General features: G+C 41.1%; 2 protein-coding genes across 3 annotated transcripts; one reads left to right on the top strand and one right to left on the bottom strand.

The window, feature by feature from the left end:
• The first annotated feature begins 4,247 nt into the window (after nt 1-4,247).
• On the top strand, nt 4,248-6,413 carry LOC112258761 (NADH dehydrogenase [ubiquinone] 1 alpha subcomplex subunit 6). Its single transcript, XM_024433318.2, has 3 exons — nt 4,248-4,413; nt 5,814-5,929; nt 6,196-6,413. The coding sequence occupies exons 1-3, from the start codon at nt 4,275-4,277 to the stop codon at nt 6,325-6,327; spliced, it is 387 nt and encodes a 128-aa protein (XP_024289086.1). The 5' UTR covers nt 4,248-4,274; the 3' UTR covers nt 6,328-6,413.
• A 326-nt stretch (nt 6,414-6,739) lies between these two features.
• Nucleotides 6,740-16,406, bottom strand: LOC112258748 (protein FAM234B). Of its 2 annotated transcripts, XR_006082256.1 has the most exons (14): nt 16,186-16,406; nt 14,562-15,101; nt 14,032-14,154; nt 13,542-13,793; nt 13,270-13,385; nt 12,923-13,082; nt 12,682-12,820; nt 12,403-12,603; nt 11,893-11,974; nt 11,628-11,792; nt 10,050-10,170; nt 9,713-9,942; nt 9,474-9,596; nt 6,740-7,512 (listed from the first exon to the last, which is right to left on the bottom strand). XR_006082256.1 is itself a non-coding variant. In XM_024433297.2 (13 exons), the coding sequence occupies exons 1-12, from the start codon at nt 16,220-16,222 to the stop codon at nt 9,713-9,715; spliced, it is 2,166 nt and encodes a 721-aa protein (XP_024289065.2). In that variant the 5' UTR covers nt 16,223-16,406; the 3' UTR covers nt 6,740-9,596. The 2 variants fall into 2 exon arrangements, 1 of the variants encoding a protein (XP_024289065.2); XM_024433297.2 differs by having other exon boundaries at nt 6,740-9,596.

The following is a 16,406-nucleotide window of genomic DNA, read 5'->3' as shown; positions in this document are numbered from 1 at the left end:
CCTAGCCTTGATGTTAACGTCCGCAGATAGATTTGGTCCGCCCATTATAGACTTATGTTTCACAAGTTTGGATAGTACAGTGAGTAGAACAGAGTGCAGTGAAATACCAATACAGTAGTACAGTGCATTTATTTAAAGGTAAGTCATTCTTATTTACAATGGCTAACACCCGATACGGCGGTGACTAAGGTCAATATTGCCACCCCTATAGGACTCCCAATCACGGCCAGTTGTGTTACCCAGCCTGGAGTGGAGCAAGGTCAAATGCCTTAGTGATGCCTCTAGCACTGTGCCTTAGACCACTTTACTCACTCGGAAGCACTTGGCCGAAACAACATCCATATCCATAATTATGCATTTTGTGTGTAGTATAGATCAGGGACCTATGATGTAATTTCGTTATTGTAATTCAGTTACCAGGTATAAATCCTCTTTACTTACTGTAGTTCAATAGCAAATAAACTCAGGTGCTGTGTCATAGCTGACACCGCATTCTTTCTGCAGACATCTTTGAATCTTAATTCGGAGAAGATCCTTGAGTTTTTGAAAACGTGGTCGCATATAAACCTGAGGGAGTTTTTACCATAATTCCTTTACCAACTTCGCATCTGCACAGTTCTTCCACTAAATTAGTTTGTTTTCAGTGGAAATTGTGCATGGAGTTGTATGGTTGGTTAAACTTTGTTTGACATACAGTTTAAAGTGAGAAGAACCCGGAATAATTCCGTTACCGTGGAATTGGCAACAAGCTGCCATGTGGGAATCACAGGTGGCTCGTTATATCTTATTGATACCATGTTTTGACTGATGTCTATGCTAAAATGGCTCAAATTTGTTAGCTAGCTTGCCAACAACTGTAACAATGTGTTTGAGAGACATTTTGAGACGAGAGTTTACATGTTATCAACAGTCTATTGCAGGGGTAGGCAGCCCTGTTCCTGGAGTGCCACAGGTATTGCAGGATTTTGTTCCAACTGAGCTAATTGATCAGCTCGGTGATTGCCTAAATTCAACACCTGGTCTTCAGGTCAGTTCAATCAAAAACAGTGTTGCCAACCCCTTCTGTTTGTCCCATAGCTGCACACATGTTGGTTTGTTTCTAAACAATGTGTCGGTGGAGACTACTTTAATGCTTCACACAAACTGGAATGTTAATCTACAAGTTGGCAAAGCTGTCTTGTGTGGTTGATGGTTCCAAGTCAATCACAAGAGAAAAGCAACAAGTCCTCAGGCTATTCTGTCCATCCCAACATTGTATTTCTGCCCAGAGTGGAAGAGGTATACTTTGTCCATCTGATAAACCTCTGTCTGTGTGCCCTTACCCCTATAGGAGAAGCAGTCGGCCTGTGAGCGGTATAAAGAGGTGCACGGGAGCTGGGTGGTATGAAGAGCAGGAGTGAGCGGAGATCCAGAGCCTTAGGGAGCACCTGAGATTGGCCATGGTTGCCCTGCAGGAGGGCCAGAAACTAGGCAATAGCCTGGAACACTGAGAAACCGCCACAAGGGCTCTAGCTCAGAGACACAGAGGTATAGATGTAGCTCAATATTAAGAGCTACATAGTCATGCTCACACAGCTTTTAAATAGTTGATTACCTCGATCTTCTATGATGAAACTGTGGTTGCCTAATAATATATATATATTTTTTTCTAGTTGTGTGGGCACAATGGTGACTGAAGTAGGAGAGGAGCAGAAGTCTTCGCACCAGAAGATGCCGGCTCGGGGGACCACGATAGTGCCTTAGCTTTCAATCATTCAGCCAATGAGTGGCATAAACTAGTATCGGCTGATCGGTCATATTACACTGGGTCGCGCAAATCTTAATCTGCACTTTTTAAACCTTTTCTATTGTTGATGTGCGAGAGTGAGTGAATGAAAATATTGGTCTGAGAAACTGGATTATTTGTGTAAAGACTGTTGCTGTGATGTATTTGTGACCTGAAACAGCACTGGATTACCTTTCTCTGCATACCTACCTACATGTAGACCTACTATTTACATGTTGACAGTAGCCAACATATAAACAGTTGGTCAACATGTTGGCTACTGTCAAGCTGAATAACGAAGCAGGATATAATTCTCGCCAAAAAACCAAACTATTTTCATTTCAGAGCATGGATTTGTACATACTAATGAGTCATTCCATGCCGTTTCAGCAAGCCATGACACCCACCATCTAAGATTGTTCTGAAATAGTTTCTGTAGTTGGCAATGGGTAAGATTGACATTCCTGAAACATTTTGTTGAAACTTAATTTGATCTCTGAGAAAGGTAAGGGATTGCACCCAAATTGGCCATTTTTTTTATTTATAGGATTCAGATAATATTCAATATAGTATCCATCATCCGATTGGGACCAAACATCTTCCTACTAATGAGTAAGACATGAGGAATCTCATAACATTGTCAAAACCCACCACACCCTATGTCTGTTTTAACAAGTAGTATAAAGCTGCGGCTTGGAGTACTTCTCCATTTTATTTTATTTTTCTTCTCTCCACGTTCAGAGAAATAAATAATTGAAGTCACTTGCATTACTTACCATAAAGTAGTTTGAAAGTACAAGCTTTTGACCATTAGATACCGTGGTCCTGCTATACTGCCGCACTCTTATATATTTTGCTGGTCTCTTGTGTTTATTAAACAGGTCACCACAATCCTTTGCAATTTTGTGAACAAAACCAATAGATTTGGCTCATTATGAAAATACATTGTGTGGTCATCTGCCAAATTTCAAGCCAGTCCTCTATGAAAGCAATTCAGTTTGTCATTTTATGCTTAATGTGTCCAGGAAACGGACCCCCTGTGTGCGGTTTATTCCCTTCAAAAAGGTCTGGATTAGTTCCTGTTTGACCGTTCCCGTGAACAAGACAACCATTTACTCTATAGCAGTTTCAATGTTATGGTCTTCGGTGATATAAGTCCCAAACATAAAATGTATTGTGTTTTGTAATGGTATTGGGTTGGAATTAACGCTAAATGTCACTAATCGCAATGCTGTTCCCTAATAATTATAATTTTATTGAAAAACATGACTGCCATGCAATGTATTTTATTAGGGTTGTCACATTTTAGTCCCTAGCCCATGTCTCCATCAAAGTTTTGGACATGTAGAAAAAGTGTTCATATGAGACTTGCACCATAGGGATAGCCCTTTCAGAAAGCTGCCACTTGTTGGAATATTCAAGCAACTTGTTGAACATAACTGAAACTATACTGTTTGTTGGGGTAGTATTGGCATTTGTTGGGGTCTTACTCATTGGTAGGAAGAAGTTAATTCCAATTTGGGCGCAATCAATAAGATCATGAGATTAAATTATATTTAAACTAAATGTTTCTGGAATGCTAATCATATCTCTGACTAACTACAGAAACAATTTGAGACGGCGTTTCAATCCCTTTTGTGCTTTTTGAGGTGGAATGACCTTAATGTTGTACGTGAACAATGGTTGCTCTCGGTGATTGTTGTCATTGTACGCATTTTACTTCGCAAACCTATTTTGTCGCTTTATTCAGTGTAATATCATTTTACAATGTGGGTCTCTATTGTGAACAATAACTATTTACATTTGGGATTGACACAAAGTGGTTTGGAACTGTAAAATCCTGGGAAGCCAAATTGGAAATCGCACTCATTCCTCCAGTGTGTAGATACAAGTCATCTGAATGTGCTTTTTTGTTTTATATAGTGCCTTCTGTGACTGGATAATTGCTTGTAGAAGTTCGATGAAATGTTGTCGTCTCGCAAGGATTCTTGATTTTTTTTTTGATGAGGCTAAGAAGATGCATGTTGCGATCCTTTCCCAACATTGTGTAGGCATGATTGATTGTGCCACAAAAATGTGTAGTGTTGCGTCAATGAGCCAATGTTTTTTTATCTTGTATTTTTAGAGATGATAAAGTAGACTGTCTTTTGACAATGTTTTTAATATTTAATGTAGGGCATGCGATATCTTTGTAAAGTACCATCCTTTTACAAGCAATAAAATGCATGTTAATACAGCCGTGTGAATCATCCATACTCAGCTGATGTACACTAGTCCCAGTTAGGGCTCGTCTAATTGCAGTAGTAAGGTCGGGCACTGATGTTGGGTGGTTAGTCCTGACTCGTAGTCAGTGTTCCAATTTATCCCAAAGGTGTTCGATGGGGTTGAGAAAGTGAGCCCACATGAAGCAGATACATGTCCCCCTCTACACCAGGTGGCAGCACTAATACGTGTTTCAAATCAGAATTATTAACGATGTTAACCAGAGAAGAAGATAAAAGAAACAAACATGGCGTCCAGTGCGGCGACCCGGACAGCCTCTGTTGCTGCTAAAGTTGTCAAACCGATTTTCAGCAGGGATCTGGATGAAGCCAAGCGCCGAGTTCGCGAACTGTATCGTGCCTGGTACAGAGAGGTTCCAAACACAGGTAAAACCAGCTCTCCCTTTGTATTAGATCCACACGAGCTAGATCCTAGCGTCAAGGTCGTGCTAAGACAGCTAGCTAACGTTAACTAGCTGTAAGGCACTCTAGCTTCATATTTATTTAGCTCATTGGCTACATATCTTGTCGATTTTAAGTGAGCTAACATATACTTTCAATCTATGGCCACACTTAGCTAACGCGATGTATCCACACTGAACAAAAATATAAATTGCAACATGTAAAGTGTTGGTCCCATGTTTCATGAACTGAAATAAAAGATCCCAGAAATGTTCCACACATTTGTTTACATCCCTGTTAGTGAGCATTTTTCCTTTGCCAAGATAACCCATCCACCTGCCAGGTCAAGAAGGTGATTAAACAGCATGATCATTACACAGGTTCACCTTGTGTTGGGGACAGTAAAAGGCCACTGTAAAATGTGCAGTTTTGTCACAAAATGCCACAGATGTCTCATTTTGAGGGAGTGCAATTGGCATGCTGACTACAGAGCTGTTGTCAGAGTTTAATGTTTATTTCTCTACCGTAAGCCGCCTTAAATATTGGTTTAGAGAATTTGGCTGTACGTCCAACCGGCCTCACAACCACAGACCCCGTGTAACCACACCAGCCCAGGACCTCCACATCCGGGCTTCTTCAACTGCAGGATCTGAGACCAGCCACCCGGACAGCTGAGGAAACTGTGGGTTTGCACAACTGAAGTTTGCAGAAATTATATCAGAAACTGTCTCAGGGAAGCTCATCTGTGTGCTTGTCGTCCTCACCAGGGTCTTGAGTTTGGCGTTGTAACCGACTTCAGTGGGCAAATGCTCACCTTTGATGGCCACTGGCATGCTGGAGAAGTGTGCTCTTCACTGATCAATCCCAGTTTTAACTGTACCGGGCAGATGGCAGACAGCGTGTATGGCGTCGTGGGGAGAGCAGTTTGCTGATGTCACCAATGTGAACAGAGTGCCTCTTGGTGGGGTTAAGGTGTGGGCAGGCATAAGCTACGGACACTGAACACATGCATTTTATCCATGGCAATTTGAATGGACCTTGATGAGATCCCGTGGCCCACTGTCGTGCCATTCATCCACCGCCATCACCTCATGATTCTGCATGATAATGCACTGCCCCATGTCGCAAGGATCTGTACATAATTCCTGGAAGCTGAAAATGTCCCAGTTTTTCCATGGCCTACATACTCACCAGACACATCACCCATTGAGCATGTTTGGGATGCGCTGGTGTAAGACAGCATGTTCCTACATTTGCAGATAGGCCACATGATTAGCAATTTGATAAGTAGGGAGTGTGATAAGTAAATGCATTAATGTACATATTTCTTTGAGCTTGTTGTGGGAATTTTATAGGACGACATCTTGTCTTGTTTTGTCCCACAGTGACTACCTTTCAGCTGGACATCACAGCTCGCCAGGGAACAGACAAAGTGAGGGAGATGTTTGACAGGAACAAGCACGTCAATGACCCCCGTGTGATTGACATGCTTGTCATTAAGGTTAGTCTACTCGGCTCCCCCAAGCAGTCAATGTTCTCTCATGCAGTTAGCCTAGTTTGTTAGTGGCATGGTGGGTTAGTGTTATACTGCTAGACTGAGATACAAACTGTCTAGATAACTGGGCTGTCATGCTCTACATCATTTTACATGTGACGCATCCAAATCGTTCAAAGAAAACAACTTTGACGGGAATATTTACAAAGCTCAATGGTCACGTATCAAGTGTAGCGAGTGATGTTTCCTTTGCATACTTTTGGTTACAATAGGGTAAGATGGAGCTGCAGGAGACCATTAATGTCTGGAAGCAGAAGACCCACATTATGCGCTATTTCCATGAGACGGAGGTACCACGCCCTGCAGACTTTCTATCCAGATTTTATGTTGGACATGACAATTGAACTGCTCCCTGTACTTTCCACCCTGTTTTGTCCAGTGTAACAGAAGCTTTCCCTTATTTAACTGTAAATATACACATGATACCCAATCTTGTTAAGTCCTCATTGTACAAATGTTTTGATTTTGTGAAAACAGTCATGGGACAGTTACTTCCCACTTTAAGTTGGAAGGCTCTCCTTGTGCACTGCATAGCTATTCCTCTGCGTTGCCACAGTAGAGGTACTTTCATGTGATACAGAAGTGTTTGTGCAAACTAGCCCTTATCATCACTAAGTTCAGAAGATGGATGCTGAGACCAAGGAATATCAGTGGTTGTCATGGACCCTGTGTTTACCCTGTACCCACTCCAATTCAATAAGCCAGTTGATAAGCCTCTGAATAGTTTAAATAGTCATGAATGACATGCCATTGATGGACATTACATATAGGTCGACTTTATTAGATCAGTTCATCAAAAACAAATGCAACAGGTTGGAATAAAAAGCATCAAGGGTTCTTGATAACCTATATCAGAAACCAGATAAATAGGGATACCTATGCAGGCCTGTCACCTGTTTAAGGTCTTCCTGAAATAAGTCAATATCCCCAGAATGATTGAAAGCAGAACAAATATTTCCATCAATGTAGAAGATATCACTGGCTAAATCAAAAGCAACTGATCCAAGGGTTTCCTTCTGCACACTGATCTATTTTATTTAGTAAGACTTATCTGTGCATGTATTATTCCTCCCTAGTTATTAGTCCCACCACTTCTCTAAAACAGCTCTGTATCCAGGCAGGCACACATCACAATGGATGGGGAGAGAAGCACCAGAAAGGCTTTGAGTTTGAGATCCTCAAGTCTTTTCAGCTGTCACACGTCTTCCCATTGTCTGAGAGGCGACACATTACGCTTTGTTGAGGGAGAACACAGTAATAGGCCTCATCTTCTGTGAGGTCAAATGTCATCTTTATTGCTTAAATGTTAAGAGATGAATCGTCTGAAGTTGATTTTATTGATCATTATGCATACAACATACCCAGGTCATATGTTGGAGCATACAGACCCTTCAGTCATCATCGTCATCATCCTCAGGGATGAAGATGTCATGCTCTTCCAGCAGCACAGCAAAGTTATTGCTGATCAGAGTTCCGACATACAGGAAGGGGATCACAACCACAGCAATCCGGAAAAGGCCAAATGAGGTCTGATCAATTGTCAACAATTCCATCACAAAAACATATCTATATTAGCCTGCAATGCTGTGTGATTTTATAGACAATGACAACCAGGATAAAATAAAAAATGAATGTCATAAATAATATACATGATGCATGCTTTACACATTTAAACAGGCAAGTAATTATAACACTTCCAGTGAAATGGAGAGGTATAGGCTCACCGAGATCTTACCTGCGATTAAACATTCCTATTAAGTTACAAGATATAACGTTAATTACAAACCTTTCAGGCACCTTTACTAAATTCCTCCCTCCACCTCTTTCATTTCATAAATGACCTGCTCATATTTTCAACAGACATCACTCACCTTCTTGGGTTCTGGCAAAATACCACCTGGTGCTGAGTACAACTGTTCGGTAATGAGTGCCTTTCCGAATGCTTTAGCATAAAACCCAGAAAATGTTGGTCCATGACTGTTTTTCAACACCAACAGTCTGGCCTGACGAACCAAGCCCGAGGCCATCTTCCAAGCCTTTGACACTCTCAGCAATGCAGAAAGAGATTATTTTGGATGCACCCAAGCACCGCCCCTGAGCCTGCGCCCTCCTTTTACTCTAATATTTCTCATGATTAATTAAGTGTTTTTATGATAATTTATTGCAAACGGAGCTGAATCCGTAGGTACAGCTATAGTCCAAAACACTAAGAATTGCAGCAGTACATTTATTTCTTCATGTAATCGGTAAATGTTTTCCAGTATGTCAGCAATATTTACAAGTACCAATAGCAATAAAATGCAGTTACCATACATGGCACTCAGCAATAATGTATCATCACTACAATAGTTATTGATTAAAGAAATGTAAACCTTTCAGTAAGTAGCATATCAGTAAATACTGTTGTGGAGAGTGGGGTAAGTTGAGCCTTAAGGTTAGTTTAGCCACCGCTTGTTTCTAAGAAACCATACAACATTAATCATGTGACCAAGTAGCAGAGGCACACAAGGTCTTAACCAATGACAGTCTGAGCATGCTAAACCTATCAAGAATCTTGCAGACCAGTTTCATGAGCTTAGTACACCATTAGTATTAGTATTTTTTGCATTCATGGGCTTTGTAGCCTCATGCAGAGAACATGCCTTTGAATTGGCACATTGAAACAACATCCCTGTCCCTGACAACTGGTCAAGAAATGGAAGGGTTAATAATATTGAATATAGTGATCTATATCTGAATGTAGACATACATTTCAGATATACAATATACCACACCCCCATTCCATGAATTAAACTTTGACCTACCAGCACCCACTTAACCCAAGGTAGCTCAACCTACCCTGTCCCCATAAGTTGTGCCAAGAAACCACTTTTTTTTGAATGAGCTGTTTTCAAAACTTAAATGTTTACATGAATTCGGATTTATTTTCAGGGATAACAACATCCTGAAATATATGTAGATATCAATGTTGGAACGAATACTGTATTTTCCTTGATGTAGTGATGCTGAATGTAAAAAATGGCTCAACATACCCCAATCTACCCTACAGCCAGAATATGTACAGACCCCCTTTACATAACTGGGTAATTCTGCTTGAACACAGACCTCAATTGCCTAATTGAAAAAGTGGATATGAGAGGGGAATGAATGTATTTGGAGGAATTAACTGGGTAATTGCCTCTCATTCTGTAGATTAAAAATATACTAAATGAGTGAGGTGCCAATTGTGCAATGGACAACTTACACCTACCATTCAAATCATTGTGCTTGATCTCCAGAAGTTTCTTCTATGTACTTACTCACATATTTTGATTTCCATTCACCCCAAACAAGGTAAATAGTCATTGATATATTAAATTCAATATTCAATAAAAAGGACTAGTAATCAATAAATAAGTCAACACATAATATATACACATATAATACAAATACAGCAAAATAAATATTTTTCAGCAAGTGTGATGAGTAATAATAGTAATTAAAATCGTACTTTGGACAAAAGTGGAAATGTAAACAGCTTGAGATAAATCTCCTTCACTTGGTGTTTCCACAGGTTTGGTCCCGCCAGTGGTTTCCCTCGGATCATGTAGAACCAGCAAATGATAACTCCTCTCTACACAGGAAAACAAAACGATGTGTTTCGTCATCCGAAACTATACAGACACCACAAACATCATGTCATATAAAGCATATTCTGGACATACTTAGCTATGTTCCCTCCTTTTTTACCTAATTGTTTTTGAAGGTGAGACGCCTGAAGAACTTGTTTATCTCAAATACTCCAGGTCTGACTGGTACCCCTGCGGTGCTGCTCTCTCCCAGCCTCACAATCTGTCCAGCAGTGATTGCTGCCCTGAGGCTCATGCTCTTCACCACCCGAGACCCAGGCCCCAGGCCAGAGGTAGGCCGGGAGGACACGGTAATGTAGGAGGCATCCTTCTGCGGCTCCTGGTAACTCACTAAGACAGAGAAAAGGGGAGAAACAGTTGATCAGCAGTGCTACTAACAACAGCCATAATCATATGCACAATTATAAAAATAATAAATACAGCACATCATGCATCACCTGCAGCAGTAAGAATGGTGTCTGTGGTGCTGGCGAGCTCCAGGAGGATTGTGGGATATGCAGGATGTAACATGAAGAGCTTTCGGATGACTGGCATGGCTTGAACCGCCCCTGGTGCCACCTGTTAACAGAGCAAGACTTAAAATAGATTTCAACTACTGAACCTCATAGTACGATAGGCACAAATATGTAATCCTTTACCTATCGGGTTGGGGTTAATTCCACAAATTACGGGAGACACCAAAAGGGACTTTCTATCTTCTGACTGCCAACCTGAACATTGACTATTGTTAACATCCTGGCAGCAGGGTTCTGTTTAATTCCACTAATTCAATTATCTCTTCCTGTAAATTCAAATTAATTCAATTAAAATTACATTTTTGTCAATTATCCAAAGTGTCTGCTAAATGACTACAGTCAGTCTTAGAATTCAGAGATAATTCAATTCCCCTCAATTCCAATGCTAGGTAAATTCCAAGAATTTAATTCCCAATTGAATATTATCCCTAACAATTCCACAAATTACATTCTGAAATTAAATTCCCTCAGGCTTACAGGCTGATCATATCAATATCCATACAGCTTAGCTATACTGGAAATATTGAAATACAACGTTAAATGATTTTAAACAAATCCTGCAGTACATTTTTCAATACTAACTGCATTAATTCCATTAACTGGAAAATGTACAAATATTAAATTCCAATTCAAATAGTTCAAACAGTCTAATTCCAATTCAAATAGTTCAAACAGTCTAATTCCAATTCAAATAGTTCAAACAGTCTAATTCCAATTCAAATAGTTCAAACAGTCTAATTCCAATTCAAATAGTTCAAACAGTCTAATTCCAATTCAAATAGTTCAAACAGTCTAATTCCAATTCAAATAGTTCAAACAGTCTAATTCCAATTCAAATAGTTCAAACAGTCTAATTCCAATTCAAATAGTTCAAACAGTCTAATTCCAATTCAAATAGTTCAAACAGTCTAATTCCAATTCAAATAGTTCAAACAGTCTAATTCCAATTCAAATAGTTCAAACAGTCTAATTCCAATTCAAATAGTTCAAACAGTCTAATTCCAATTCAAATAGTTCAAACAGTCTAATTCCAATTCAAATAGTTCAAACAGTCTAATTCCAATTCAAATAGTTCAAACAGTCTAATTCCAATTCAAATAGTTCAAACAGTCTAATTCCAATTCAAATAGTTCAAACAGTCTAATTCCAATTCAAATAGTTCAAACAGTCTAATTCCAATTCAAATAGTTCAAACAGTCTAATTCCAATTCAAATAGTTCAAACAGTCTAATTCCAATTCAAATAGTTCAAACAGTCTAATTCCAATTCAAATAGTTCAAACAGTCTAATTCCATAACTTGATGATTGTTGAAATTAGAATTGAATTCAACATAAATTCTCCACTTCATGAGTGAATTCAAATATTTAATTGCAATTTCAAATTAAATTGGAATTGACCCCAACCCTTGTGCCTATACTACTGAAGGATGAACAAACATAACACGTTCTCTCGTAGAAAATGTATTCCTGCTCCTCGTCAGGATTCAACAAGGGACTCACAGTTGTCTTGGTGAGGTTCTTTGGTGGACTGACAGGGTCACCGGCCCAGAAAAGGAAAGCTGATTGACCAGATGTCATGATTGAGGTACCTTCCAGGTCAAGGCGTGGACAAATAAACTCTGTCTCCCACAGACTACGCCCACTGGCTCCATCAACCACCTGAACCTGAGATCACAGAGAGATGGATGGTCATCTTTGTAAATATGTACAACTGTCTGAGAAGTATAAAAGCTATAGGTGTAAGTGTTTGTAGAAGAGATTATACTTTTCTCATTCTAGGGGCCCCAGACTTCTGTATGAGGAGATCTGGGATTCCATCATCGTTGAATTGGCCTGGTGCTGGACGACTGAGACAATAATAAATGATTCAGGTTATTTTAGCTCTATAACTTTATAGGGCAGGGGTTTTCAAACCTCTCCTTCGGGGATCCCATTGTTATGTATATTTGAACTATTCTAGAGCTAGCACACCCGATTCAACTTGTCAGCTAATTACCAAGCCCTTGATTAGGTCAAGTACTTGAGCTAGTTCAGGCCTACAACTAAATTGTGAAACTTCTGGGGGTCCCCGAGGAGAGGTTTGAAAACTACTGTTATAGGGTATTACTTTATAGTTTGAGATATTGATATCTGTATTGTTGGGAAAAGAGCTTGCAAGAAATGCACTTCACTGCACTTGTGCACGTGACAAAACTTGAAGCTATCCCTTTTATGCTTAGTCATATACACCCTAATGATAAACTTCTCCATATATCATGGTGACTATATTTCCTACCTGTGTATGGCTGAGGAGGTAAGAGTCCACTCGGTGTGTGCGTCCTTCTCTCTCAGCACAGAGAGCTTGCTGGAGAGCTTGCCACACACCAGCACCCAGTCACTGCGGCTGGAGTTGAGGTTGGAGATGGAGTCCAGGCTGTTGTGGTTGTTACACAAGCCAGCCACTAGGGGGACCAAGAACTCCACTTGCTCAGTTCCACTGGACAGAGAAAGTCAAACAGTCGTTCAAACAGGCACTCTATTGTAATTGTGTAACCGAGCACTTTCTTAGCCTTACCTGGAGATGTGTATGAGGGAGGAGTTGGTTTTCCTAAGCTTCTCCCAGCCAGGTTCCTTCAGTCTTAGACCAGGGGATATTGGTGTTTTTCCAGTAGCCCGAGTGTAAATATCTCCCAGGGATACAGCCTCTACAGTGCCTGAGTTAGTATAGCAGATACATTATCAGACATTTAGTCATTTCAAATAAGAAACATATTTTTTTCAAAGTCACTGTGCTTGATATAAAATGAATCCCTTACCTAGTCCAAATAGAATGTAATATGCCCCGAGCTGTGTCTCATGAAACAGGGGACCGATCAGCTTTCCAGAGACATTAAAGGTTGTGAGGTTAAAGGTCACAGGATGTCCAAGCATAGCTCCAGTCAGCCCAGACAGCAGGAGCAGTGAGAGGTCAGACACCTGAAAATAAGTTTGAGAAGGTTTGATGGGAGCATTTAGACTGACTGGAAAATTAGTGTTGTTAACACAGTGACTCTGATGATTTGGGAGTATGGTCTATATTGTAATAATAATATGATTTATATAATAACAATTATCTTATTACAGCAATAAATATGTATAGGTGCCAAGCCAGAGATTGTCATACCTGGTCAGCAGGTAAAGTGGCAATCAGCAAGTCAGGAACAGAGTCACCTTGGAGATCTGGCAGGGAAACTGCCTGGGACTGGATCTCCCCTGGTGCTACCGACCACAGCTTCTTCCCTGAGGAGGAAAATACGATAGGTTACTCCTTAATGAACATAAAACTATTAACTACAACACATTATTAATACATCTACACAACTGCTAAAATGTTCATGCTTGTAGCTGTGAAACTGAACCATTAAAAGCCATGCATTTCTGTGGTTGTTATCTGACCTGTGGTGCCGTTGACAGCAGTGAGGTGTGCAGACTCGATGAGCAGACACACGGGGCCGCTAGCTCTGTCTCTCAGGGCAGATAGGGGAATGGCGCTGTTGGGGAGGGCTCTGAGGGCAGCGCCCCCTGCTGGCAGTGGTGATGGTTGGGCTTCGTACTGCAGCCCACACTGGATGGACTCCACAGGTTCCCTGAGGGCCCTCCTCCAAAGCACCTCACCACTGAATGCAGATAGGGCCACCACACTGTACTCTGGGAGAGACAGAGAGGGAGAAAGAGAAGGGGGTAAAGGTGGGTGGGGTTTATTACGTGTGGCAAATTGTGTGTTCTCAGCAGTTTACTGGGGCTAGCAGGATTAGATATGGAGATTAATATTACACAATCACTGGTAGATTTTTATGGTGTACAGTGAGGAGGTAAGCTTGAGAGAGAATAACGCCTAAAAATGAGGGTTGAAAATGACAATGTCCCTTGCTGTTTCCATAGATACCTTTGTTGTTCCCCGCAGAACTGGAGAGATGGGTATTGTTGCTCTTTTGAGTGACTCCTATTAGCACATCCTCAACTGAGTCATTGTCAACATCCCACAGTGCAAGAGGAGGTGGGGTAACACCTGAAGAAGAAGAAAACCACTGTTACAGACAGGGACGGTTTGTAACTACTATTTACTCAACTAGACCTGCGGATGCTTTGCTAACATGCTATTATAATAATCACGGTAATGTGTAATCATAGTAATCCAGACTGTGTAATATCCACCCCCTGACAAAGACAGTCAGCTAAATCTGAGTTTTGTGTTCTCAACTGCTTTCTCATACAGTTGACTTTATTGTAATGTTGACCGTGTGCTTATCTTAAACTAAAGCACTAGTGTACTCAGTCTGACCAGTTGGACCTGACCTGTAGTTTTCTCTTTCTCTGCTGTGAGGGAGAGGTGTATTGGTATCAGCAACCAGCAACATACGGGTAAACTGTAGTCTGTTTCATGTGTATTGTTTATACATTAGACTCCTCACTCACCTCCCACATGATCACCCAGCTCTTTCTCCCACTGTGGCCGTTTGTCCAGTTCCCCATGCTGACAAGGCACCAGAAAGGCACACAGCAGCACCACCAGCATGGCACAGACCAGAGGCACCAGGAAAAATGCTGCCCGGATGGCTCCCCTCACCTTAGCCTTCTTCCCGTCCGGGTCAGCACTGGCACTGACACTCAATCCAGGGCCACCAGAGGCCCCAAGCACCCCTCCATCCTCTACTCCCTCATCCCTGTTTGTCTCCCTCTGGCTCCAGTACTGCATGCCCTTCTCCTCTCTCTCCTGCCTCTTTTTTCCAGGGAGCCGTTCTCTCCACTCATCATCGTCCTCCTCTGCCTCATCTTCATCCCCTACGAGCCTCCCTGTTCTGCTCCCTCTCAGCTCTAAGGTACCTGTACCCATGCAGTTGCCCCTCCCCAGGCCATTGCGGGGATAGTTGAGGACCAGGTCGTCCTCCTCGCTCTCGTCCTCACTGTCGGCCTGAGTGAGGGGGTCATACTCTCCAAGCTCCGAGCCCTTCTTCCCTGTGAGGGACATACACACAAAGACACACACGGTTAACCTTTTACTGCAGTGGGCTAAATCAGGGTTACAGAGTTGTTTCTTGGTAGTCTTAAACAAATCTACGTTGAAACAAAAGTAGACACTTCACACACATGGTTATGGGCTTTAAAAAATGAAGACACCTGTACATGTCAGATATAGAGTTGAAATGTATTACATTTTGAGTTTGCATCCCAATATTACACTTAATATAGATCACAGAAGACTGAAATATAACAAAACCATATGACATAGAAACACTGGATAATGTTTATTAATTATGATATGCTGACAAATATTAATAACATTCTACCCTTGAGGCCACTAGAGCTCGATTTGGTCATTTGACTGCAGGACAGGGGTCTACAGATCTGTTCGGGAAACAAAGCCCAGGTGAAACTAGAATGATCTGATAGAGCATGGTGGTGCCTGATAGAACGATAGGCATCCCAAAAGGCCCGGGAAGTTACTCAAATATAGTTTATTTTAACCACAAATGAATTATGTCCTACCCTGGTCCCAGACCTGTTGTACCCTTGCCGACTCTATTGCTCATTGTTTGGCATGACAATAATTGCCAAGTTAAATGAAGGACCCCCATTACATGGCCTTATATGTAGTTATTTGTTGAACACGAGATTTAAGCAAGTAGCTAAATATGTTATAATAGTATTATGACAGTGAGCACTGAGCAATCAAGCGACTTCGATGTGGCACCTTACTGTACTGTACAGTAGCTAGTGCGGCACATAGGATTGTGAATGATGCAATGTTTTTCTATTCAAGCTTGAAAAGAAACGAAATATCAAACATTGAAAATAAGTGTCGATTTTCACCTCTCAATTCTGGACTGTCATTAAACAAATAAAAACCTGATTTTGTGTTATTGCAATCAACATTACTGTAACGTTAGCCACAGCTGGCTGGCTGTTCTAGCTAGCTCACATGAGCTAACAGAATGACACCAAAACAACAATGAGACACGACTGGTACAAAGACTACACAACATCCTTTTCACCTAATCAATCATATCTATTTCACAAATAATTGCAACGCGTCTCTTACCAGGCAATTTGAGAGCACGGGACAAAGCTGCAGCCATTGCAAATTGTAACGGCGCTGTGCTACAGAATTTATCCTCTCATCCGACGGAGGCGCCAAAGAACTGTTGTGTGTGTGCGTGTGTGTGCCACACTTGTGTGGACGTTTCCGGACTGTAGCGAGTGCATTCTGGGATACAACGTTTTTTCTTACCAAACATAGTCGCAGAGAGGAAGAGGCTAAGT

Source organism: Oncorhynchus tshawytscha, unplaced genomic scaffold, assembly GCF_018296145.1.
Source record: "Oncorhynchus tshawytscha isolate Ot180627B unplaced genomic scaffold, Otsh_v2.0 Un_contig_7158_pilon_pilon, whole genome shotgun sequence".
NCBI lineage: Eukaryota > Metazoa > Chordata > Actinopteri > Salmoniformes > Salmonidae > Oncorhynchus > Oncorhynchus tshawytscha.
The sequence above is the reverse complement of the archived record's forward strand: the minus strand, read 5'-3'. Positions and strand labels throughout refer to the sequence as shown.